A 27,730-nucleotide genomic window follows, 5' to 3' on the forward strand; every position below is an offset into this window, starting at 1 on the left:
AGCAAGTAAGTGCTACCCTCAACTCTCAGCGGCCTGTAGGCTTGTGAGAGTGGCCACATGTCCCTGGGAAGCATTACATTCAGCCTCATCACATTTCAAAATAGAACTAGTTTCAACTCACTTCCTAGGGCCTGCTGTGTCCCATTATTTGGTTTTTACATGGATTACACTGATTCTATCATCCATAACCAGAGTCCAGGAGACCTCAAAGGGAAAGAAATAGGATCAGTGAGCATTTCATGAAATTCAGACTTCAATGTGATTTTACCAAGTACAATACAGACAACATCAAAGCAATTATTTTTTCGTTTTCTTCTATTCATGTGCAGGGGTGAGGCTAATTCACAGAGACAGTGTATCATTTCACTAATACATTATTTATTCTAACTATATTTAGAATACCAAATATATTTAGATTACAAAAAAAAAAAATAGGAAAAAGAAAAAATCCTTTTCTTGTTCCTCCAGAGACTCTTTCTGGCCTGTGACAGAAAGAGGACATGCATGGGGAGTCCAGCAGATGTTAGCAGAGGTGGAAATGTTAGTTTCCTCCAAGTGAAATCACTTTGGCCCAAGTAATGTTAAAGATCACAGTGTAAGAAAACTCAGATAATGAACTGCAGATATAATAAATATTTTCCCATTTCCCTATCTCTTCTTCAATCAGTGTTTATTAGTAGCCAAGTGAGGGCTGGGGGTGGGAGGGGAGGCAAAAATGAAATAGCAGAAAATGATGTCTTTTGATTGACTCATTTTTTCCTTTCAGAATTGTTCCGGGGGAGGAGCTGGGAAATAGATCTTCAATGGGCTGTCAGCTAGAAGGAGGATGGACATTTTGCCTAAGTGATCTAAACGATTTATCAATCCATATTCTATCATCAGATTAAAAAGGTTATATCAAAAAAAAAAGAGAGAAGAGGACTGGAAGATGTGGGCTCTAGCCTCTAATGCTCTATGATAGCTCAGCTGTTTTGTAATGGAACATTTAGAGACAGAGGCATGTAGCCAAGACCATCTGGCCTCACCACAGGGGAAACCAAGGCTTTCTAACTTCCAACTGTGAGTCAAAAGCTATGGGAAATCAAGGTAGAATTCCTTGTTTTGGGGTGAGATCTCGAGGGGTTTCTTCTGCCCCTGCCCGGGTGACCTGGGGGGAGGGCTACACGTAGTCGTACTTGGAAGGAGGAGACTGTCCCTCATCCTCTGTGCGGGCACCCCCATCATATATCTTCTTGTTTCTGGTGTTGGACTCAAAGCCAGTGCTGGCTTTGAAGCCTCCAGGCCTGTAGGCGACGTTGTGGCCTGAGGCATGGTAAGAGACGGCTTTGTAGCTGAAAGAAAAAGAAACACTCTATGACCAACTAGAGATGTATTTGGTAGCAGGACAAATTACCCATTTTCTCTAGGATGTCTGACTTTTAGCACTGAAAGTCCAGTGTCCCAGGAAACCCTTAGTCCGAGGTAAACTGAGATAGCCGCTGTTTTGGGCTTTGGGACACTAGCTTTTCAGCCTCTGCAGTGGAGCAGAATTTCTTGCTTTGTATTAGAGTTGGGGGTTAGTGACCAGTGAGTTCCATCTGTTCATCAATTCAGATGAAGCTGAACCAGAAACAATGTTCAGGGGAACATGGTTATGCCAAAGAATCATAGAATTTGTAAGCTGATCAGTACGTACGAGCAACCCATCTCTGCTAACCTGCTCAGTATGTGTATGAGGTAACAGAGGCTCAGAGAAGGCAGATGACTGGCTAGAGGTCACAGGACTGGTAAGCAGGAGAACCAGATGGAGCCAGGTCTCCCAATCCCAGTCACAGTGAGAAAAGTACAATAGGTGTTCTCAGCATCAGTGTTACTAACATTCTGAAACTGAAAATCTTTGTTGTAGGGGCCTGTCCTGTGCTTTCCAGGATGTTTAGCAGTATCCCTGGCCTCCACCCACCAGATTTAAGTATCACTCAACCCTCCACTCCAGAGCTGTAACAATCGAGAGTCTTTAGATGTTGCCAAATATCTCCTGGGGACCAGGACAGGGGTAGGGGGTGGGGAGAGGTGGGGAGGCGGGTACAATTGCTCCCAGCTGAGAATCATCAAGTTATGAAGTACTGGAGTTGGGGGGCAGCCTAGAGGGCTGTTTCGTTTTTCCTTCAATAGCATCACTTCTAAATCTTCTCAGGCTGACATATTCCTGTTCTGTTCTTTAGGCTTCCCCATAAAACATAAGGTTCATGATCTTTTTGTCAATAGCGTTCTTCTGTATACATATGCTGATCGTTCTGGCTGCAAATGATATGTTAAAATGGACTTGGATCAAATGTCTGATTACATTGGGATGGGGAGACTCACTTGGTTTCCTCGGGGGCCAGACCCCGGCAGGCGATGCACATCAGCACGCCCCCAATCAGCGTGAGGCCTCCAGCGACCCACCCCACGAACAGAGCCGCACCAAAGGTGTACCTGGGTGGGGAGAGAGTGGCTATGAATGTGGCTGACTCAACCGCCCAGGCTCTACCCTGTGAACCTGGCCATGCTCATCCTCTCGGTCCCCACTTTCAGATTTCACACCTACTCCAGCCCGCCCCTGAACACACAGTCCTTTGGGTCACAGTCAACTGAATCAGGTGCTCTGAGATTAGAATTGGAACTGAAGCTATTCAGCAAAACAGTTGTGAGATTCTTATGCCCCTAACATCACTCAGGCATAGAATTCATTGTGAGTCTCTAATTTCAGAGAAACACCTCAGGAAAATTCTACTTCTTCCCTATTGGCAAAGGGAAGTGTCTTGAAGGTTTGGTAAGAGAAGTATGAGCGATATGGGATCAGTCTCAAGTTATTATTTTAGAAGGAATTTTGGTCTCTTGAGTTCTTACTATGGACCAAGAAGCTTTTCTCATCTCTAACTCAAGTAACCCTGGTAACCATCCATGCCAGTAGAAGCATGGATGCTGGTTTTTGAAAGACCTAATGTGAAGAGACCATTCATTTCTTCATTCATTTCTTTACTTACTTGGTCAACAAGTATTTATTGATCTCCTACTATGTGCCTCCTACTGCCTGGCACTGGAACAGAGGGGTGAACAAGACACAGACCATACCCCGATGGTGCTTCTGTTCCAGCCCACACTGAATTCTAACCTGTAGAGGTCTGACAGTAAAACTGGTGACCTTCCCCCTTGTCAATTATATCCAAACAGGATAACCTGAGAACAAAAATCTCTGAAGTTACCTGTCCAAGAGACGTGGGCAGGTTCTAAGGAGATAATGTAAGACAGCAATGGTGGGCATTAGTCCTGGATCCCTGGTATTGGGTGACTTTTCCAGGCAGGGGCACTGACACTAGGCATCCAGACACTGTAGACAAGGTGGGCTTTTCTAAGTAGAGTGACCAACCATCCTGATTTGCCCATGACAGAGAAGTTTCCTAGGATCTGGGCCTATCAGGGCTAAAACTGGGTAAGTTCCAGGAAAGCAGTGACAGACTTTACTTTCTTGGGCTCCAAAATCACTGGATAGTGACTGCAGCCATGAAATTAAAAGATGCTTTCTCCCTGGAAGAAAAGCTATGACAAACCTAGACAGTGTATAAAAAGCAGAGACTTCTTGCTTTTCATAGCTTCTTGCATATAGCCTTGACTATATGGACCTCGCTGACAAAGGTCCATATAAAAGGCAGAGACCTCTTGCTTTTTATAACCTTTGCATATAGCCTTGACTATATGGACCTCGCTGACAAAGGTCCATATAGTCAAGGCTATGGTTTTTCCAGTAGTCATGTACGGATGTGAGAGTTGGACCATAAAGAAGGCTGAGTGCCTAAGAATTGATGCTTTTGAATTGTGGTGCTGGAGAAGACTCTTGAGGGTCCTTTGGGAAGCAAGGAGATCAAACCAGTCAATCCTAAAGGAAATCAACCCTGAATGTTCATTGGAAGGACTGATGCTGAAGCTGAAGTCCCAGTCTTTGGCCACCTGATGCAAAGAGCTGATTGGTTGGAAAAGACCCTGATGCTGGGAAAGATTGAAGGCAGGAGGAGAAGTGGGTGACAGAGGATGAGGTGGTTGGATGGCATCACTGACTCAATGGACTTGAGTTTGAGCAAGCTCTGGGAGATGGTGAAGGACAGGGAAGCCTGGCAAGCTGCAGTCCATGGGGTCACAGAGAGTCAGATATGACTTACTGACTGAACAACAACAACAACCACCCAGAGAAACCAGGATGAGTTGATTAGCATGGTTCTAAGTTGTCCTTGTAGTCAAGAGACCATGGGAGGACTGTAAAGGAGGATGAGGGCACCTTATGGGGATCATATCTTTCCCATTCTTAAAACAATGCAGGAACACATATGGTGAATGGAGTTCCAGGGAGCCAGAGAGTAATGGATTTATCACATGCTCACACTCATCTGTCTTCCATGATGGATGTTGCTGGAGAAATACCAAGCATATCCACTCTAGAGATGATGGGTCACTTAGGTATAATATTTACATGACTCTCCTAGAAAAAGATCTTTCTCCTTCAGGAATTTGCTGCTGCTTCTTGCTATAAAATACATTCCTTTGAAGTGGCTAAATGAATACAGGTGTTGGAATTCCTCTTGCATCTTTGAAAAGTTCTACTCTGCTTGCAACACCAAATTACAGTGAGGTTTCATCTCCCTCTGCTAGTCTGTGACCCCCATGAGAACAAGGACTTTGTTGTTATTCCAAGAACTCAGAATGATTCCTGGCCCACAGCAGGTGTTCGATACATTTGTAGAATGAATGAGTTAATGAATGAGAGAAAGAGCAGCCATACAAGGAAGAAACATCACTTTTTCACCTATATTGCACCTCACTCATTTCTATTCTAGCTTTTCCCTGTCCCTAGCTGGGTTCCTGTCACTGACTGGAGATGTGGGGTGATGCTCATTTACATGCTTGGGTTAACAGTGCCTGTTTCATTGCCACCACAATGGGGCCTGTGTAAGAGTGTTAGATAAATACTGTGAACTGTCGCTGTATTTCAATGGAAATGTCAGATCAGCCTCAAGTCATATCACCAAGGATATTTCACTGAAATGAAGTTTATGAATTTACAGATCATTGTTGATTTATGATATGGCATGGCTGCCTCTGATAAATTTTTGCTATTTCAGGCCCTGACAGTCACATTAGGCATATGTGCTTAATCGGATTTTTACAACAATGTTCACTGAGAAATACTGAGTCTAGATTAGGAGGTTACCTGGTCTGAACGGTCTGCACCATCCCCCCCATGCTGGTGAACATGCTGGCTGTGGACATCCAGAAGTTAGTAACCAGCATGTTGGCAAACACAGACACTCCAGCGATTGCACAGAGACCTGCAAGCAAAGAACAAGAAGACTCTGGAGTCAGCTTTAAAGCAATCACATTGTTTGTGAGACAGTGTATGCTTACATGAGTTTAGATGAGCAGGTTGCAGAATACTCCATTCCTATAACAGAATGGTCAATTCAAGCACTGATTACTGAATTCTCACTATGAGTTGGGCTGTCTCTTATCTCTACTTGTGGAGGGATGGGTGTGTGTGCAGAAAGGGATTTTCCATCTCAGGACAAGGGGTCAATAGTACAAATATTAATATTTGGGCCCTGGTCCTTTGACAATGTCAAGGGTTCTTCCCTTAAAATCATTTTGTAAAGTCTCAGCAAAATAATGCCTTTAGGGATAGAGTCACTTGACTACCTTAGAGTTGAGAATCTCCTATAGTGAGGTGAGGCTGGCAGCTAAGAGGGACCTTAGCACTGTGGTAATTCTGTAGAGTGTAGTCGAGGCTTAATCTCAGATCTTGAAGCCCAGTGTGTAAAGCTTTCACCCATGTTCAGACTATGCTCAGTAGGGAGAAGCTGTGTTTTCTCTGCCAGAATGATTTTGCTTTGACATTCCCGGGTGTGCATCTGAGAGGCGGCTCCCCAGGCTCCTTGTTTACCTGCGATGATGAACATGATCCCGGAGGTGAGTGTCATTTTGGCTTTGGCGGAGTCATCCATGTTGCCCATACGGATGCACTTCAGGGCAAAGATGGCCACCAGGAGGCCAATGACACTCAGGACGATGCCCACGATCATCAGGGCTCGCACTGCCTGCAGCATGGCTGTGGGACAAGGGACAGGACAAAGCAGACAGATAAGACCACCTCCGCCAGATTGATTAGGTTTAATACAACAGAGAAACTACAACCAACCAATACCGAACTTCTGAGAGGCAGAAAGCCCAGAAACTGTGAACCTTGTCATTGTTGGAGATACGAAATTACGGAAAGTGCAAAACCATCACTTAAACTCCTCTGATTGATGAAAAACATGCATGCAGATGTCTATAGAATGAGAAAACTATGGACTATTGGAGCTGGGAGGGTCAAGGGAATTTAGCTATTAAGAATATTAATTACTAATATTTCATCTCCTCATTTTAAAACCTGATAATCTGTGTTCCAAGAAGGGAAGATGGCTTGACTAAGGTGACATTAAAGATTATTGATAGAAAAAAATTATTGATAGAGATTATAGTAAAACTGGGTTGCTTTATCTTCCAGTTCAAACATCTTTCTTCTCTAGTCTTTTCACAGGGGCTCAGTGCTTCATAGAGTTGTGTCCACTTCCAGAAAACTCAATTTAATTTATAGCCTATAATGAAGCAAAGTCACTAGATGATATACCAAGGGCACTGTATCATTGCCTCTTCCCAAAGGGACTATTAAGGTCATGGTGAGCTGTATTTGGGGCCTATATAAAAAGATGATTATATCAATCTCAGGTCTTTCAGCACAACCACAGTTTATCAGCTGTTCCCTTTCCAGGAATCAATGGAAGTTCTTTGTCCTCTGGGGACTCTCTTGCAGTGACCTCCCCTCCAGATACTTCTAAAGTGGTTTCTAGTGCCTCCTTAAAGTGCAGCGAGTCTTAGCAACAGGTTTTTACTGCGTGAACCCCCCCTCCCATGACTAGACATAGGGATGACAATAATGAACAGGTCTCTGCCCTCATGGAGCTTATGCCAAAGTGGGGAAAGATGGTCATCAAACATGTCCACTACAAGCATAATGAACTTTACAAAAGGAAGACAAATGAGTTCTTGTGTCTCCTAGAGGGAGAGGCCACTAGGGTGGGTAATTCTGGTGGAACAGAACTGAAGACCACATGAAGCAAAGCAGAGAGCTCTGTCCTGTCCAAGTTGTCATAGCCAATTGCTACTTTTAATTGAAAGCTATTAGAGACTTTTCGGACATTAAAAAACTGAATCCATATTTTAAAAACTCTACAATGTAGGTAATATTATTTAAAGAAATCGAAACTCAGAGGTTAAATAACCTTCCCAGACACACATATCAAAGGAAAAGCAGGGCTGGGGGGGCAAAGCTGGAGCTGTCTTAAAATAGTTATTTTCCCATCACAGTACGTTGCTCTGAGGTACTTTATCCTGGAAAAACAGGCAGAGTTCTGGCTGCCAGCAAGGTACGGGGTTCTGTAAACTCCTAATAGAATGTATCCTTCAAACTTGGAGACTCAGCCATAAAATGTCATCCTCTGAAATGGATGGTAAGAGTGTATAAAGGAATATTCTCCAAAAGTCATCTCAGGGAATTACCTGCCCCAGGAGAGTATTTATAAATGTGACTCTCAAGACAAGGAAGCCCTGGGAGAAATTCTTTCCAATCTCTTTGCAAAGATTTCCATCTCAAATATGGCCAATATCCATGGAACTGCCTGCTTATTCACTCTAAGATGTGTATCATAAAGCAATTTGTCATGATGGGAGAATTGGCAATCAATGAAAGATACTGAAAAGAGGAGAGGTAGATCATGCAGAATTCATTAAAAAGCCTTCTGCTGTGTCTGAGGAATGGAGCCCTGGGAACTTTCTCACCAGGTAGGGAGACGATGGAAACCAGATACTCTAGTTCTATGCCATTGATCCTTGATTCTTCTCCCTAAGAAAACTTATGATTTTAACTTTGCTTCCTTGCTGGGAAGAGATTTCTATAGGCATCCATCATCAATCTTGGCCCTGTTAACAACTATTTTCCCAGGGTAAATGTGTTGGTTTACAGTGTGGATCAATCTTCTAGTATCTGACCATTCACTCCTGGGAGAGGTGCTGAACATTGGCATCTTGGGCTTGCACTTTTCTGATGCTAGTGTCATGGAGACCTCAGGAAGCTGAAAAGAACTCATGAGGGTTTAAGAATGGCCTTTGGATCTACTCCTTAAGAGGGCTCTAGCATGTTACCACTGTTTTCCAATGCCTTGCCCAATGGCTTTGTTGGCCTCACACATACTGGGAACAAACACCCCATACATTCCCTCACTGGCAAATGCAAGCATGTGTCATCTCCTCATGTATTCATTTACACCTTTGTGTATTCACTCAGCATGTTGATAAACTCTCATAGTCATATGTTAACAGATTCATGCACTCATCCATGAATTCATTCATTTATTCATCAAGAATTTTTTAAGCTCAAATTCTCTGCTAAGCTCTTTCCCAGGTACTGTATGAGGAATAAAATTTCATGAGAAATAATCACTGTCTTCAAGCAGTTTACAACCTGGGAAGATTTTATTTCCATTGGAAATACTGAACCTTAAATGTCTTTTCACCTTGGAAGTACCTTGGCTAAGAAATCATAATGGAACCGCTTTCTGACATCACTCATTGTGTGGTTCTAGTTCTCTTTCACACAGACACACACACACACACAATTAAGCTTCAAAACTGTGGTTCAAGAAGGTTAGTTCAGGAGAGGACATTTTTGGGGAATCCCCAGACTTCAGGAAATATCCTTAGGGCTCTTCTGTTTTTGAATGAGGAAGAGACTTTAACTTTCCTTCTATCTTGTCCCCATGGGCCTTTTATGAACTTCAAATATACTCAAAAGCCTATTTGAAGTTGTAATAACTGCTCTTGTTCTGATATCTTAAACCTTAAGCCATTCAGAGAACAAAATCTTTTTACCATTTTGGGAAGCACCTGGCAAGGCATCTGGTTAAAACAACCAAAACTCAATCAACCAACTAACCAACCAACCAACGAACCAGACAATATTAACAAAGTAGAATAAGGAATGTCCCTTTTTTATATTTATCCTGAGCAGGGATGGGGTCACTGAATCTCTTTCAATTGAGTGGTTCTAGTATTTAGTCTCAAAAATGTATCACATATGTGCTGTGACTGTTGCTGTGGCTGAGATATGTGGTCTACCCCGGCCTTGTTGGACTGGAAGGGATGGTGATGCTGGCTGGTGGGAGATATTAATAAAAGCTCTGGTCTTGCCTGATGTGGACAGCAGTTGCTGCTGTGTGTGCCACAGGAGCCTTTGGGTACTGGAGCCCCAGTCAGCCTGTTTTGGCCAGCCTTTGTCTCGGGCTCTCAGATGCCCTCTTGCCTCTGCTGGGTCAAATTAAGGTCAGAAATAAGACCTTATTTATTTTCTGCTTGCTCTTGATTTCTGGATTTCTGATCAACACTGGTACCTGCTTTGAATCAGGTCCACCGTGACTTTGAGCTCCTTTTTATATTTAGAATCTCCTTCTATGGATAGGATTGGCTTACTCCTACCACTTATATTTTGTGGAACCACAGTCAAAGCCAAAACTCTGAACCTGGATGGATGAATTAAGCTCTCCTTGCTTTGGAGACCCCTTGGGGAGGGGTTCTTCTGAGGGTGGGGGCTGTGATGGGGGCAATTGCCAGAGTGAGGGACAATGTTCTTTACTACTCACTGCTAGATTCCCTATGTTTAGTAATGTCCATGGAGGTGCATGGTGGTGACTGGAACTTCTTTCCATCTGGAAGACTCTACCATCCAGGATTCTAATCCTTCTCCTTAGATACATAACCAGAGAAATGGCTCCCAAAGGAGGTACATTTCTCTTTTAGCTACTCTGTGTCTTATTTGATATTCTGAGCAAGAGGCATAGGCTTATCAGCTGATAACAGGTGAGTCAACTGGCTCTATAGACTGATTCCCTGCACTAAAGGTGTGACTACAGCATTCTTTCCAATGAACAAAGACATATTATCAGAGCTGAAGGGTGGGCAGGATTCAGAGCTGACAGAAGCAAACAGAAAAATGGGAACTGAATGTTCCTTCCCTGTTGCTATATATCTTATTCTCCCAAAGTAGCTATGAACTGACAGGCAAGGTGTTTTTGGACATGGTTCCCAATCCTGGCTGTACCTTAGCATCTCCTGGGGAAACTTTTAGATAAATATTTATGCTTTGCCCTGATCCCTAGGAACTTTCATTTAATTGTTCAGTGACATAAAACTGCAAGGAATAATCTGGGGGCTTAATAATCAAGAGGGCTTAGGAGGAGGTGCTCAGAATGGGGAGTTAAGAGGAAAGAGTTCTAGTAGCTGATATCACTGAGCTGGCTGGAGGGTGGGGGTGGGGCTGATGAGACAGCAAGTCACCAAGTGCCAAAGCCTGGGCATGGAGTCTTTGTTGGGATGGGGAGGGGAGATGACTCATATCTTCATGCACAGCTTGGCCTCAGATTGGAGGCAGGTAGGTCTGGTGGAGGCGTCCAAAGAGGGGGATCCCAGAAGAGGTAAGTCTGAGGCCAGACCTTAGAGGAAAGGCCTTCAGAACAAGGTGGGAGGGCCTTGATTCTCCAGAGATCCTGGGGAACCCATATGGAGGTCCTACGCATCTCATGAGATCCCACAGACTTCATGATACCAAGTGTCGTTAGGCAAGTCTTTCAACCTCACAGAAGCCAAGTCTCCCCAACTCTGGAGTGGGATAGAGAGATTTCTTGCAAAGAAATGTTGTGAAGATCAGATGCTGCTTGGTCCCAGCATAGAACTAAGTCAGGATCTGTAAGATTCAGTTTCTTCCCCTTCCCTAAAAAGAAGCTATTTTTCCATAGAGAACAAAGTAGTAGTTACCAGTGGGGATTGACGAGGGGTAATATTGGGGTAGAGGAGTGGAGGATGTAAATAGGTTACAAGGATATAGGGTACAACATGAGGAATGTAGCCAATACTCAGTAATAACTGTAAAGGGAAAGTAATCTTTAAAAATTGTATAAAAATTAATTAAAAATAAGACAATTGAAAAAAGTAGTTATCTCTCTCCAACTCTACATGGCTTTGGCTTGTACTAACCATGTACAAACCTGAATCCTTTCATTTGGTAAAATACAGTTAAGGATTTGAAAAAGACATGTGTGAGAGAGCGTGAAGGGCAGGAGTGGAAGAAGATTTGAGAAGAGGAGGAAGAGAAAGGCTTGGACCAACATAGGGAGGAGATCAGGAAAAGTGGGCTTAGGATCTGGTGGGCAATGAGCAGGCTGATGCGGTGTAGGTGGGTTCTGTCCTATTGCCTTTTCAACTCTAAGGTGGGCTCCAACTACGTAACTCTGACCATGTATGTTCCCACAAAGCAATGATGCCCCACCACTGACCAATTCATGCTAGGGTGTGATGCCCCTGCTATCAAATTAACAACCTTGGGACTTCTTTGGTGATCCAGTGGCTAAGACTCCATGCTCCCAATGCAGGGGCCCAGGTTTGATCCCTGGTCAGGAATTAGATATGATATATTCGAATTAGATATTGTATGTTCTACATTTGGAATTAGATACCAATTTTCAATGAAGATTGAAGATCCCATGGGCTTTCCAGGTGGTACAAGTGGTAAAGAACTTGCCTGCCAATGCAGGAGACATAAGAGACATGGGTTTGATCCTGGGTCCAGAAGATCCCCTGGAGAAGGGAATGGCAACCCACTCCAATATTCTTGCCTGGAGAATGCTATGGACAGAGGAACCTGGGGAGTTTTAGTCCATAGGGTTCCAAAGAGTCAGACATGACTGAAGTGACTTAGCACACGTTTCTCCGGCATATGTGTTGCAACTAAGAGTTTGCATGCTGCAACTAAAGATCCTGCAAGCTGCAGTGAAGATCGAAGATTCCAAGTACCGCAGCTAAGACCCAGTGCGGCCAAGTAAACAAACAAACAAAAAAAACCCCATAGTAACAATCTTTACAAGCACAAGCTGAGGAGGCATCCTGATTTCTGGGTCTACATAGCTTTGAGAATCAAGAAGTCAGAGCAACAGCCTCCTTTTACACTCAAGTTACAGGTTCTCTTGAGCTTTGTAGATGTGTTCTCAGTTCTCTGTGGAATCTCCTTCAGATGTGCCATAATGTGTACACATCAGATATTTGTCCATATACTTAAAAAATCACATTTGTGCTAAAACATGTCTCTTTTTTGAAGAAAGGGAAAGCAGCTTAACCCAAATCCAAGAGGTTCCTCCAGATCTCATTTCAGTTTTACAACTAACTTATACTAGCTCTACCTTTCAGGGCCAATTTCTTCCACTGGACATTGAGGAAAGGCAAGCTGGTTTCACAGCATCAGGAGCGTTAGACTTTATGTGAAACATTAGCTAGTAGTAAGAAGAAATAAACAAGATAGCTCCTTTCGAAAGGATACATAAGAGCAGTTTCATATTTTTTTCCTTATGGATTTCAGATTTTGTGAAACTGTTCTCTGGGTTAAATATGGTTTCCTTAAACACCCCCATTGCTGTGTGTGTCAATATGATTGACAGGTTAATGGGAGACTCCCTAGCTCTCCAGTGGCTGTTGTTTTTGCACATTGAGGTGGTAAAGGGGAAATGCAGTCAGTTGTGTGAAAAAAATCAAGACATTCAGTGCCTGTTACAGTGCTGAGAATCAGTGAAGAGCTCAGAACACAGGGGGATGGGGGATGGAAAGGAGAAAAAAAGGACCCTAAAGAAATCTTTACTTTAGATATTTAGATTCATAAAAGGCATCTGATTTTGGAGAAGAAAAAAACCTGGAAGATCAATATCCTAACTGAGAGCTTTGGGCGGTGTAGACATGACAGTAATGATTTAATGATGCCAAGAGCCAGATCTTGTAGAGACTTTTCAGAAGATCCAGTGGTTAGGACTCAGCACTTTAAATGAAAGTAGGGAGAGTTCAGTCTCTGGTTGGGCAACTAAGATCTCTGGATGCCACAAGGTAAGGCCAAAAAAATAAAAAGAGCCAGATCCTGTAAATGGGTCACAGAGCACGTTTTACACAAATGCCTTCCTGTGAGGCATTGCAGACCTAGAGAAAGCCAGGTCAAGAGATGTGGGTGGCCAAGCTATGTCCTGGATCCCAACTCATCTGCTTCTAACCACAGGACCCTGCTACAGCAGCAAATTCAGTGCATATTTGCCAACATGTTATAGAAAACATCACTTGACTCTGATACCATCATGGAGGCCAGAAACATGAGTTTGCCAGGCTTTTGCCTCCTCTCCCTCCTGTCCATTGACAGCCCTTTGCTTTTTTCCTGCCACAGTCTCCAGTCTCCAGGGAGGGGAAATGGGAATCAGTATTTTTATAAGTATCTTTATACTTAATATTCTTGATTGTGCATTGTTAATGAAATTACTATCAATGGGTCAGAGTGCCAATGCACCCTCTACTCTTATGTGCTTAAGCCTAGACCAATCCTTTCAACTGTAAGGAAGCCCCTTCGAGCTGGAATGAGTGTGGGCAGGGAGATGACACAACTTGGAAGTCTTTCATTGTGTGTTCATAGCCTACTTCTGTCATCCTCTATCCATGGGAACTTGGGCATGTTACCTTACCATGCTCTCTGAGCCTCAGTTTTTACCTTTGTAAAAATAAAGCTAATACATATTTCCTTGTATTACTGTGAAGATTAAACTGGAGTTTCTGTGCAGTCCAATAAACCATAGCTGTTTTTATTTCTGGGCACTGTCTTTGGAGAATTGCATGCTACATTGGTTGTTTGGAATCCAGTGCAGAGAATCCTGGGCTATAAACCATACAGCACTGGCAATATACAGGTAAACAGTCCTGGTACCACCACCATTTACCTCCTTCATCTCTGTAGGTATACCACAGCTGCTGCTGCTGCTAAGTCACTTCAGTCGTGTCCGACCCTGTGCGACCCCATAGACGGCAGCCCACCAGGCTCCCCCGTCCCTGGGATTCTCCAGGCAAGAACACTGGAGTGGGTTGCCATTTCCTTCTCCAATGCATGAAAGTGAAAAGTCAAAGTGAAGTCGCTCAGTCGTGTCTGACCCTCAGATGAATAGAATTAAGTTATTCTATGGCTGCCAGTTCCAACTAAATGTGATACATTCTTATCAGATAAATGAAAAGTGAGATTTTTGCAAGTAAAGAGCAAAGAAGAATTGAATAATTGGTAGTGGTGATTATGATGATTAAAGCATTAAAATAGTATCGGCCTCATGCCTTTATAGCACTTACAGGCTTACTTGTCTGCAGGAGGATAATATTCCTCCCTGAGTTCCAGGGCAAAATTAAGCTCTCTGCAACCTTCCATTTTTACCTCCAGGCATTCCTCCCAGCTTCCCTGCTTCAGGTGTTTCTTCCCAAGGCCTTTTGTCATGCTCAAGAATATGCTTTCAGCAACTGTTTCTGGTGGCCTCATCCTCTCTAGGCACTGGGTCCTGGCTGGTTCATGTTAATCCTTTCAACCCCCTTGGGAGCCCCATAAGTATCCACAAGCCATCCTCTGGCCTCCTCTCTGACTTCTTCATTGCCTTATGATCCTGCCTGTAGCTTTTGAGTTTTTTCCCTAGTCTTTTCCTCCTAATAATCCTCCCACTCTTCCCTTACCCCAGTCAGTCAGCCACATCTTAAGTCATCAAACAAATAATTGCATTTCAGGATGCCAATTTGCACTGTGGTCACTCCTGCTGCATTGAGGACTGGCTACTCTTAAATCCACACTCTTCTCCATGGCCACACATGATTAGTGATTTAAAGTATCTCTTTTTCCACAAACTCAGTCCCAGGAAATGGCTATCCTGCCTTTTGGTGGGATGCAGTTCTGATGCAGACAGGCAGGGCAGGGGTTCTCTCTGTGAAGGGAGAAGCATGGGCTGGGGGCAGCGGGCTGGTAAGAGATGGGTAATGGAAGGAAGCTGAGTAACGCTGGAGGTGTGTGTCAGGCTGTCACATCTGCCCCTAGTTGAGCTGAGTGAGGAACCATGGAAGGTGTTTGGGCCTTGAAATATCCAGGAAGAGGAGAGCAGAGAACTGGAAGCTGGTGACTGAAAGATTCGGCCTGACCTTCTGCCATAGTCAAAAGAGCAAACATCGTAAGGAATAAAGGATAGAAACCGGAATGCAAGAGGTTAAGAGTGAGGAGGGAGGGATGGGAGAAAAACTTTGTCTTTTAGTTTGATTGTCAGTGAGCTAGGGAGAGAGAGAACTTGAGAACGCTCTGAATCAGGAAGGTTTTCCAGGAAAAGATGATATAAGCGTAAGTGAGGAGGAAAGATGAAAGAGGCAAGAAGGGGAGGGGCTGGTCAGCAGGGGTGGCCACACAAGAGGGGGCAGGGCCCTCAGAGCCCTGGTGGAGAGGCTGGTCTTGGACAGGTGGCAGGGAAGGAATCTCGTTCTGCAGAGTAGACTGTTGATGGGCGATGAGGAGAGATTCTGAGAGGACTTAGGGATGATGGGATCCCTCAGTAGAATGGAAAAACAATGAGGGTGGTAGCAATGCGATCTGACCACGTTGGAGAGTGTGGCTATTTGGGATTCTCATGTGTGGAAAGACAGAGAATGAGCCAGAGACTGATACTGTGTGATGGGGTCCTGGAAAGAGGTAATTGAGCTGAAGTCATGGAATGTCCTGCCTTCATTTTGAATACAAGGTCATTCTTACTCTTTTATTTAATAGTTAAAATTGGGTGTAGCTAGCAACTCAACTGGAGAAAGCAATGGCACCCCACTCCAGTACTCTTGCCTGGAAAATCCCATGGACAGAGGAGCCTGGTGGGCTGCAGTCCATGGGGTTGCTGAGTTGGACACGACTCAACGACTTCACTTTCATTTTTGCACTTTCATGCATTGGAGAAGGACATGGCAACCCACTCCAGTGTTCTTGCCTTGAGAATCCCAGGGATGGGGGAGCCTGGTGGGCTGCCGTCTATGGGGTCGCACAGAGTCCAACACGACTGAAGCGACTTAGCAGCAGCAGCAGCAACTCAACAATCCATGGTCTTGCATCTCCTCCTTTCTGACCTTTGCCCTGTAGCATCAGCCACTCTCTGGGGCTTTCTTCCCTCCAGCCAGCCTCCCTTACTGCTTTAAGCAGATCTCAGTCAGTGATCAGTCTGTTTCACAATACAAGTGGCTTCTAAAGATGGAATAAACACTCCAGTTCTACTCTGACACCCACTTTCTATTTCTTTCTGTAAATGGGGATAATTGAGTTGCTTTTCACAATTCAATTTCAAGGGCTTCACAGGCCTTGCAGTTTCCTGCAAATTTATCCCCATCTACCTGTCCACAAGGTATTTGTTTCAGAGAGGCAAAACCTAGCCCTGTTTTCCTTTCTTCAACAAACTCACATCAGGGCTACTCCTTGGGGGCACTGATTAACCTTTTACTTCTTCCTTTGCTTTTTAAAAAAAAAATCAAGTAGAGGTCCCATAATATCTAGAATGCAAAGTTCCTATGACTCCTATTTGAACTAATTATCTATTAGAAACAAGGATTTAGCTGATACCATCTCCAGGGGTGAAAGGATGTCATTTATAATTATATTTATATTCTGAGACTATTACAATTATTATAGTTCTGTAATTATATTTTGACATGCATTGTTTTTGAAGAGTGCACACCAGAACCTCTCAACACAAATGCAGAGAAAGGATATTTGTAATTTAAAGGCGATATATACTTTCTGGCACTGACTGAGACTCTGACTTCTCAAAGGAAAAATTAACCAAATTGATAATGAAATTATATTAACTCCTGATAAACTTTTTTGATGGTAAGAAAATATTCACCATCCTACCTAGCCCTAGGTATGTGCAGGCAAGAGCAAATCACACGCACATACCTGCACACAATTACTTTTCTCCTTGAGCAATATTGTCTCTTCTATCATCAGGAGCCTGCCCTCACCATAGCCCCCTTGTTCTCATGACTCGCTTCCTCACTGGCGATTCCTTTGAGTATAAAATCTTGGATGTTCTCCCCTAGGTCTACATAGCCCTCTTTGACATGGGGCCAACTTCTCCTCTTACACCTCTGATGGGAGCCAGTGCTGTGAGAGTCCTGCCCTGAGCCCAACTCCAAGGTCCCTCCTGGCTGCGGTGAAAGCAGCAGCCGGCTCCCGGCCTCATCTGTGCCCACGCCTACCTGGCAGGCCCAGGATGGTGAGGTAGGGCCGGCACTCGGTGAAGCCTGAGCTCTGCTGCACGCAACTGCGCCAGAGCCCTTCATACTGGAACACAGCGGTGACCGGGTTGTCGTATAGGTCCTGGGTGCTCCACATGTCCATCTCCGTGGCAACGATGCAGCCGGCCAGGCCCAGGATGGACAGCAGGAAGCCCACCACTTGGCATCTGGTGGTGGACATGGCCCGGCTCTCCGTCCTCCCGCCCAGCTGCCGCCTTCGTCCTGCCGAGCTCCCGGGGAGCTGCTCTGATCAGATGGCTTTCCTCGGCCCTCTGTGTTTGTTCACAGTGTTTTCCTTAGATAGTTCAGTTTCACTCTTGGTTCAAGGACATTATTTTTTCATTTGTTAGGGAAGCAGCCCCAAGAGGCACTTGTCTGGGGAGTGGCATAGGCCGGGTTGGTTTGAGGGCGCGGCAGTCTGAGTGGACCCCTGCCCCACCCTGGCTCTGGGTCTGCCCCAAGGGAAGAAGCGCAGCTAAGACTCGCGTCCCTCCACCCCCGACCACACACACAAGCCTTCCTTGAGGCCCTGTTCATCACGGGAAACCAGTTCGACTGACCTCACTTAAAAAACACGGCTCCAGAAATCTGTCTCACACCAGACATTTTCTCTTCACAACTCGTAAACCACCATTACACTGACATCTTTCCATTTTGATCTTACAGAAATGGGTAGAGCAGGTATTAATTATTCCCCACCCATAGTTTTGGGGGGAGGGGGTGGTGAGTCAAGCAAGGTAAAGAGGTTAAGGTACTTGCCCCGGTGCCTTGCACCACAGCTGCTGAATTTAAAAGATGGCAAAGGTGGAAGTCCCATCTCAACTTCTACTCTGGGACTCCTTCTCTGTTTCCATATGGAGTGACAGGGCAGGCAGAGTTGTCCCCACTCTTGAGAGGGGAGCCATATCCTACAGCTATACTCTGGGTCTGCCGGAATTGGATCTGGGATGGGAAGAAGCAGGGCGTTGTGTTGACGGACATCTCACCCTTTCACTCGCAGGAACCAAATGAAGACCATGTGGCAAGCAGACACAGAAGTTCCACAAAAGGCCATGAGGAGGAAACAGGCAGGCTGGACCAGAGACCCTGACCTGGTTACTGAGAGGCCTAGCATCTGCTCCTGACCCGGTCCTTGACATGCTGTGTGCTGGGCGATTGGGGCAAATGGCTCCGCTTATGTGGATCACAGAGTTTTCATCTGTAACATGGACAGGATAAGCTGAAACACTTCAGCACCCTTTCAGGTGTCATACACTGTTCTCCTCTACATTTTGCAGAACAGTCTTTACTACAGTTGGTCAAAATGTCAGGAATCACCAAAACAGAGACTTGGCCAGCCATCAGCCAGTGTGTTTTGTAGACACAATTTGATTTTAGAATTACATTAGAGAATTGATGGACCTGCTACTTCCTGTGGGTGGTATGTGTCTGGCGTCTGAATTCAGACACATTTTAGCGAGACGTTCCTTGAATCTGGATGTCAAGGTCCTGATACACACCTATACCCCAATTTCTAGTCTATACACGTTCTCCAGGAAACAAGCCTGTGCATCTGGACATTTCAATGTTATCTTGGGTGCACCCAGTCACCACTCCCATGGCTTTATTCCCAGCAAACACAGAAAGCAAATATGCAAGGTCTCCCCTCTGATTTGAATGGAGGCAACACTCCCCTCAACCACACACCTTGCTTTAGGTTCTGTGATCAGGGTTTGCACGGTAAGGAGAATGAGCCAGAAAGCCCCAAGAAGAGAGTAGGCAAGAGTTATACGACTTAGGTGAAGTCCTGTTGGTGGCTCTGTAACTCCTGAACTGAGCTATAAGGCCAAGTCTAAAAGGTGGGGAGGGGACAGCTAGAAGTGACCCTGGTCTCTGCTGGTGGACGGGGATCAACCAATTAGATTGGAAAATGTTAGAATAATTCAGGAATGATTCTGCCACCGTTCCTGTGGACAGAGCTCATTTCACTCTTATTTCAATTAAAAGTTAGGCTTTTTATTCAGAAAGATTTATAAGAGTTTTGTTTCCAGTTGTTCATTTTATGACACTTGTTTACACCCTCACCCCCATCACTGACCACCCAAATGTAAATTGAAAATGGCAAAATTAAGAAGAAAAGGTTATTATAGTTACCTAGTTTCATTCATGACAGTTTTCCCTCTCACTTTCCTATGAAAATGTTTTTATGCAAAATTTCAAGACAGAATAAAAAGATATTCAGGTAACAATGAATTAATCTTTCTTTCTTGTTTGAAGTGGTGACAGTGACTTTATATTTTTGGAGGAAGGAAAAGTTAGCTTTAAAGGATAAAGTAAAGCTCCCTCTACTTAGGCAGAATATTGAATGAGTAGAGAGGGATTCTAAGTGTACACACTTTAAAAAATATGAAATAAGTATACATTTACATGTGTGCAAGCTCAGTCATGTCCAACTCTTTGTGACTCCATAGCTCCTTTGTCCATGGAATTTTCCAGCCAAGAATTCTGGAGTGGGTTGACAAGTGTTAACATGCTTTAAAACATGTGGAAAATGGGATTTTTCACTTCCTGGTGAGTTTTCTGTGCTCTAGAATGAGTGGACTGCTGCTTTAGCAGTCACTGCTAAAGAGTAATTGGGGGTCCACAGAGAAACATCTGGCTTCCTTGTTTATGGCAATGGGCTTTGTTAAAATATATTAAATGTATCTCTAATGATAATGACAGTTCATGGTCTGATTATAATAGTATATAATAATGATAACAATCCATGATCTCATTGTGTTTAACAATAATGGGTCTGTTTCAACTTTGTTTAGTCACTTTTACAATGAAGCAAAAAATTTTGCTGACTTCTTGAGGGGAATCCTCCCTATATTCAACTTTAAATATGGTTCTGGTGTTGTCATTTCAGGTTGTACGTTTTCAGGAGCCTATGTTATTTTACTGATATTGGAGAAAACATTTCCCCTAACTTTTCTTTACCTTGTTATAGGAATATTAATACAATATCTATGCTAATTAGGCAATATGGCAGTCAAATATCAATATAAAATATTACAGCTAGGAATATGGGAGGAGTTAAATTAGTATTATTAGCAAGACAAATGATTGATATATCCATTGATTTTTTTCTTTTAAAATATTAACACATTTTATAGTCTTAACTTCTGACTCTACCTTTTAGTGCTCATAATAGAAAATTTAGAAGTGGGAAAATGTTGACAAATCTTACTCATAATTTTAAACCTTACACAAAATATTTGGCATACTTTCTTTTTAATCTATTCTCTGTATATGTTTTTTATATAATTAAGAGATCATACAATTTACTGTTTTTCTCTTTTCACTTAATTGCATACATATTCAATTAAAGTACTTTGTAAACATTGTTTAATATATTTAATCTTAAATATTTAATCTATGAATATGTTAGTATTTCATTATATAGAAATGCTGGACTTCCCTGGTGGCTCAGACAGTAAAGAATCTGCCTTCAATGCAGGAAATCCTGTTTGATCCCTGGGTTGGGAAGATCCCCTGGAGAAGTGAATGGCTACTCACTCCCAGTATTCTTGCCTGGAGAATTCCATTGACAGAGTAGCCTGATGGGCTACAGTCCATGGGATCACAAATAGTTGGACACAACTGAGCAACTAACACTTTCACTTTCATATAGAAGTCCAACTGTTCACCAAAACAGCATCTATTCTTACATAATTAGATTTTACCCCTCCCCCAGTTTTTTGTTTGTATCTTTTGCCAGTATTTCTGATTACTATTTTAGGACAGATTCCTAAGACAGGAATTTAGATGCCAAAGGGTATGAGGCTTTAAAAAAATCTTTTAAAATCTTTTTTATGTAGAGGCAGACTTTTTTTCTATGAATTTTATTCCTAGTAAACAACATCTGAAGCATCAACAGCATTTGAAAGATCTTGCCTCACTGAAACCCTTACCTGCTTTGTGAATTTGTTGTTATATATGATCACATGTTTAAATTTGCATTACTTTGATTATTAATGAGTTTGAAACTATTTTTTAAACAAATATTTGTGGAGTGTTTGTTTTTCTTTTTTGTGAATTATCACTTCTTCCTCATATATTTACTGGAATTTGGAATTTTGTCTATCAACTTACATGAATTATTTGTTAAGGATCTTAATATAGTGTTATGATTACTAAAAAGATCTTTTCACATTGAATATTTGCTTATTAATTTTTTAATGGTTTTAGAAAAATACAGTATTTTCCATTTACATGTTCACAGTACCTGGTGCATAATAGGTGCTTAATAAAAATCTGTTAAATGTGTAGTAAAATGAGTGTTCTTTTCTATGCTTAGGAACTTATTTTCCATTTAGAAATGATACTAGAATTATTTTAGAATTTTAGAAAATTTAAAAGTGTTTTGTGTATCTTTACATTCAATTAATCTGGAACTTATTTTGGTTTGTAGTCTATGATTCATTTTTTTCCCTCAAAAAAGCTAATCAATAATTTTTACAGCACTTATTAAATAACTTTCCCTTTCCTCATGCTTTGTAAAACCTCCTCTACCTATATTAAATTCACATATATGTCTTCCTAATTTTAAACTTTGCTCCATTGACCTGTGTCTATCTTTGGGACAAAGCACACTTTTAATTATCACAACTTTAGAATTTGGTTGAATATCTGGCAGAGTTAACTCTCTACTTTTATATTAATATTATCCTTAAAAAAACATTTACAATTAGCTTCATCTGCTTCTTCTTATAGATAACCACTTCGCCATGCTCCCAAGGGAAAACTCTCACTAGCATTTTGATTAGAATTCTTGTAATATTATTCTTACAAGCTTAGGCTCTGCAAAAAACCTGCCTGAGTTTGAATTCTCAACTGCCACTTACTATCACAGTGTCACTGGGAAAGTTCTATAGCCCCTTTGTGCTTCAGTTTCCTCATCTATAAAATGGAGATAATAGCACTACTTACCTCATAGAGTTGTGAAAATTAAAGTAAGTATAAGATAATTGATGTAAATTTATATAATCACACAAATTAGATTTAAAATATAAATTAACATATGCTAATTTCTTGAACCAATGCCTAGGGCAGAGTAAGGTCTCAGTATGTTATATTATTATTATAATACAATTAGTTAAATATATTATTTATTATACATTAATTAGGAAGAAATTCACATTTTTATAATATCCCTATCTAGGATCCTGTAATATATATTCCTTTTTAGTTGATGTTTAAATTTTCCTTAGTAAACTTCCTTTTTCATTTTTATTCTTGCCTAACATTTAAAGATCAGAGAAGGCAATGGCAATCCACTCCGGTACTCTTGCCTGGAAAATCCCATGGACAGAAGATCCTGGTAGGCTGCAGTCTATGGGGTCTCAAAGAGTCGGACATGACTGAGCGACTTCACTTCGGAAATGGCAACCCACTCCAGTGTTCTTGCCTGGAGAATCCCAGGGACGGTGAAGCCTGGTGGGCTGCTGTCTATGGGGTTGCACAGAGTCGGACACAACTGAAGTGACTTAGCAGCAACATTTAAAGATGTTATTCCTAAGAGTTTAACACATAACCCTGTATTGTGTTGCCTCACAAAGAGATTTAGGTTATTTTAATTCTCTTAATACACTACACTCTCTCATGCCACTGTGTCTTTTCCAATAATGTTTCCCTCTTTCTGAAAACTCTTTACCTCTTTGTCTTTCTGGGTAACTCATACTTGCCATAACTAAGTAACTCAGCTCAGCTGTCATTTCCTTTGGGAAGTCTTCCCTTCCCTCATGTCTACATCGTGTACCATATGAGGCACTGACTATGCTTTATAACAGTGGTTCTTAACTGGGGCCACTCTTGCCCCCAGGGGATATATGACAAGTCTGAAGACATTTCTGCTGTCTCAACTAGGGAGGGAAAGGTGCTGCTACGCACATCTAGTGGATGGAGGCTAGGGATGCTGCTAAATACTCTGTAATGTGGGGAACAGCACCCTACAAAAGGCATTATATGGCTTAAAGTATCAATAGTGCCTAGGTTGAGAAACTTTGCACTGCAACAGTTTGTTTATCCTCTGTCTCTCTTTTAGATTTGTGAACCTTTCCCCATGTGCAGACAGCTTGGGACATAGTAGGTACTCAACAAATGTTTGTTGAATGCATAAATGTTCTTTCTAGTGCCATGATTTCTGTGTTACTGAGTTTAAAAATTTTTTACTTTTATTTTTCTGTGTGTGTTACAGTTACTTCCTTATTACTTCTGGTATATGGGAAGACCAAAGACTTTACTTTTCCTTCCTGTTCCTGCCAAGAGGGGACCTTGTCTAAACTTGGTCAGTCCAGGATAGGGTGGCTGACAGTTTTGGTTTTAGTGAAATGACTCTGTCTAGGAAGGTTGACTGTCAGTCCAGTACCTCGCGTTTCTCTGGAGGGTTCAGTTGTGCTTGACTTCTTCCCTCTGAGCCTAAGTATCTGTGTTTGCATTCTTGGGAGTGTGTTGCTTCTCTATGGAAATTAAAAAATTCTGTGCTTTTATTTCAATGACAATGGAAAAAATTAAAGCAAATATGTTCCAGACCCTCAGGCTGGCCACTTATGGTCTAGGTTTACGTTGGTATATATGATCATGTTTATACCAGGAGTCAGTGAAGTGAAAGCCTTAACTGATCCATGAACAAAGGGTTCATTCCAGCTCAAACAGAAATGGAGTCAGGGGAATTTCTCCCACCTTGTGGTGCTGGTACTATGACTCAGAAACCTGTGTCCTGGTGGTCAATTCTGCAGGAGCATCACCAAAAAGTACTGCACATCCTATTTTGCACAAACCTGATTGCAACAATTAGTGGTGGGTGGCACAGTGGTAAAGAATCTGCCTGCCAATGCAGGAGACGTTGGAGATTTGGGTTTGATCCCTGGGTTGGGGAGATCCTCTGGAGTATGAAATAGCCTGGTGGCTCAGATGGTTAAAAATCTGCCTTCAAAGCAGGACACCTGGGTTTGATCCCCGGGTCGGGAAAATCCCCTGGAGAAGGAAATGGCAACCCAGTCCAGTATTCTTGACTGGGAAATTCCATGGACAGAGGAGCCTGGCTTGCTACAATCCCTGGGGTCACAGAGTTGGACACGACTGAGCACACATACTTGCAAATACACAGCAGAGAACTTTTCCTCCCCAGATCCCAGAAATAATCAGGTCAATAGTCTTAGAGCCACATTTCAGAAGCACCACATCCCAACCTCACCTCAAATGAACAAAATCATTGCAAAAAGCATCATGTCATAGATGCCTCATCACCGCGGATAAGAGAGGACAATTCCCTGATGAAGTGGTGGCTAAGGGTGACAGATGTGAGTAACTTGAATTTATTAATACCACTTTATAAAACAAACTCAGGTGAATAGAGAATCTGCATTAATAATACTAAAGTCAAAGCTTTGAGAGAGGTGAAATACAAAATTGAACTGTATCTTTGTCCTATTAAACTCCAAGTGAAAACCAATAATATCCCTAATATCAAGTGAATTTTGACATTTGGGTTTATTTAGTGGTATTTACATTATAATTGCAAATGTGGTTTTGGTTCCTTGTATAAAATTTATGTGCATTAGGAATTTAAATCTATTGTTATACATGTCCATGTTAAGGTGACATAAAATGAGTATAATTGAAATCAATATTGAAGGGCTGCAAGAATTTTTTTCTTTTAAAATGGATTTCTACAAAATTCTTTTTGAAAAATACTTCTTTGAACTGTCTAGTGGCAGGATCTTCACACATAACACACACAAAGGTTCTAAGAGAAGGCCCTAAAACAGTTTCAGTCCGGCCCCAGTGTGGGCAAGTCACTTTGCCTCTCTGAGTCTTCATGTCTTGACCTGCAAAATAGGGCATGTTGACAGCTGTTGCTACTCTAGGACGCCCCCAAGACTGCAGCCCCAGTCTTAGGTAAGAGGTGAGGCTAGGAAGATGCGTTTGCACTGGGGATTTCTGCTTTGTGTCTGAGAGCCGTGGGGCTCCCTGTGAGGGCTGTGAGCTGGGACTTGGGTGCAGGTAGGACACAGGCTGAGCCCTAGCTCTATCTGCATGTGACCTTGGGCAAGTTACCCCAGCTCAGCTTCCTTGTTTCTAAAAGGGTGGTAATGATAGCATCAAGTTCATGGACGGGGTGGCTTGTAGAGATTATACAAAGTACTTCAAGGCAATTGTTGGCTCAAGTGCTAGTGCCTGGTCTGCCATTGTTGTTTGCAATTTATGAAGCTGTATGACCTCTCAGGTGTCACTTGGGTGCTCTGCCTCAGTCTGACTCTCTCCTTCAGGGCCTCTAGCTCTGTGTGGACCCAGGCCCATGAACCGAGGTCTCTGAGAGACCAGGGGCATTTTGCGTTTGAGTTGAGGGTGAATTCCAAGGGCAGATGGTTAGACCTGGAGCTCAGGAGGGGTCAGTAGGACATAGAGACGTGGGAGTGGCTCACCTTTCTCCAGTCCCTGGAGGAGGGAGATCCCACTGAATCGGCCACTGGTCACCCAGGGATCTGGCTTATGTTCTCATTTGTATACAGGCCATTCCTCTCTTAGCCTGGCATTCAGTGCTCTCCACCATCATCTCCGTATAAATCCTCTCTTCCTACCAAAGTCATTCCTTCATTTCCTCCCAAGTAAGCCTCAGGTGGAAACAACCTTTAACACGTTCATGCCTTTGCCCATGCTGTTTTTCCTGCTGTGATGCTGCACCTCTAACTCATAACTACCTTTCAAGGGTCACTTGTGGGATTTCCTTTCCAGTGGGTCTCTTCCTGAACAAGTCATCTTTCTCTCATCTCCTGCAGCACTAGCCCTGTATTTTCCTGACTTGTCACCTTATCATACCACTCTGGTGTGCACTTTCACGTTTTTGGGATGCCAGGTCCACAGAATCCTGAGGCTGTTCTGAGCTCTCCATCCCCAAGTATGGAATGCATGAAAGACTGAATCATTGTGAGACAGAGTCTTCAACTTGTACCTTCTGTGCGGGCCTATATCTTGGCTCTGCAACCCAATGGAAAATTCCTGGAGGAGAAATCCTAGTATCTATTTCTGATCCTCCTTACTGTGCCCACCTTTCATCATTGTCTCTCTCCAGACTTTGATGAATATTTATGAAAGGAAAAAAGAACTAAGAAATAAAAATAAGTGTATTTATTGTCTTACTCTGATACCTGAGTGAAAGACACTTTTAACAATCTATGCTCTTGAGGCTTGAAGTTTCCTATGTTAACATGACCCATCTGTGAAGCAAACAAATTCTTATGAAACTAATAGGCCAGCCTGCACATCACAGCTGTCACTCTTTTGCCCTGCATGGCTGAGTGCACTTTCTACAAGGTTCCTCTGTGCAGAGAGAACTCAGAAGCTGGTTCCATGTGATCAATACTTTTTGGAGGTCAGGAGATGCAGAGAAGGGGCAGACCCATCTGGTATCCCCCAGAGAAACATAGCACCCAGTTCTTTTCCTCTGCCCACTTTCTGTTGCTGCTCTGTGCATAGGTGCCCTGGAACCTGGGACTAGGCACAGAGGGCCAGAGATGGAACTCCATTCAGGAGACTCACCTATCCAAATCAGGGTGGAGGATCTGGGACTAAAGGAAGGAAGTGGCTATGACTTGGGCCTCCTGAGTCCTGAGCCTGTGGGTGATTGAGACTTGTGTGCAGTAGAGTTATTTTAAAACTGTGCCGGTTGGGTACCACCTAGTTAGGGATACAAGAGTCCTACCAGCTCCAAGAAGCTCCTGTCCCTAAGTTTCCTGCACTTCCTGTTCCCACCTCAGTGGTGGGGATTGTTGCTCCTCCCTCCCCAGTGGTCCCTTGGCAGTGCCCCAGGCAGAGGTGGCTGTTCCTGTTCAGCTCTGTCTGCCCCCACATCTTGTCAGGTACCAGTCCTTACCTGGCAGCCCCAGCAGGGTGAAGTACCCCCGGCACTCGGTGAAGCCAGAGCTCTCTCGGACACAGGAGCGCCACAGCCCTTGGTAGTTGAATACAGCTGTCACCGGGTTGTTGTACAGATCCTGGGTGCTCCACTGGTCCATGCAGGTGGCGGCGATGACGCCTGCAATCCCGAGCAGTGAAACCACAAACCCCAAGCCCTGGCAGGCGGTCACGGACATGGTGGTGTGCAGAGCTGACACAGAGTACCACTCGACAGGCGGACAGTCAAGTTCTGAGGGTGCTGAGTGTTAGGATGGAGCTTTCTTAGAGAGGCTGGCACACACGTCACTGTGGACCACGTAAGGAGGCGGGGACTCAACAGTGCCACCTGGGCTTGCCCCGCGCCTTTATCTTCCCGAGTGAGAAAATTTCCACAACATGGTACCAAGAGCCATTTGTCTTCCACCATATGTACACTCTACTCACTGTTTACCTTTTGAGGGAGTTTCTTTCCTGATTAGCCAGGCTCCCCTCTGTGGAGGATAAAGCAGGAGCAGAGGGCACTGCCTGTAGGTCCCAACAGGTTGGCTGAGTAGGGCTCCCAGTGGCTAAG

General features: G+C 43.3%; 1 protein-coding gene across 2 annotated transcripts; it reads right to left on the reverse strand.

Annotated features, from left to right (window-relative positions):
* Positions 1-359: 359 nt before the first annotated feature.
* Positions 360-27,356, reverse strand: CLDN18 (claudin 18). 2 transcript variants are annotated; one of them, XM_010858241.1, is made up of 5 exons: positions 27,137-27,356; positions 5,948-6,112; positions 5,222-5,339; positions 2,344-2,454; positions 360-1,331 (listed from the first exon to the last, which is right to left on the reverse strand). In XM_010858241.1, exons 1-5 carry the CDS (start codon positions 27,354-27,356, stop codon positions 1,160-1,162), a joined length of 786 nt encoding a protein of 261 aa, XP_010856543.1. In that variant the 3' UTR covers positions 360-1,159. The 2 variants fall into 2 exon arrangements, with proteins under 2 accessions (XP_010856543.1, XP_010856542.1); XM_010858240.1 differs by lacking the exon at positions 27,137-27,356 and adding an exon at positions 17,200-17,569.
* Positions 27,357-27,730: the final 374 nt, after the last annotated feature.

Source organism: Bison bison, unplaced genomic scaffold (genome assembly GCF_000754665.1).
Source record: "Bison bison bison isolate TAMUID 2011002044 unplaced genomic scaffold, Bison_UMD1.0 scf7180017864384, whole genome shotgun sequence".
Taxonomy (NCBI): Eukaryota; Metazoa; Chordata; class Mammalia; order Artiodactyla; family Bovidae; genus Bison; species Bison bison.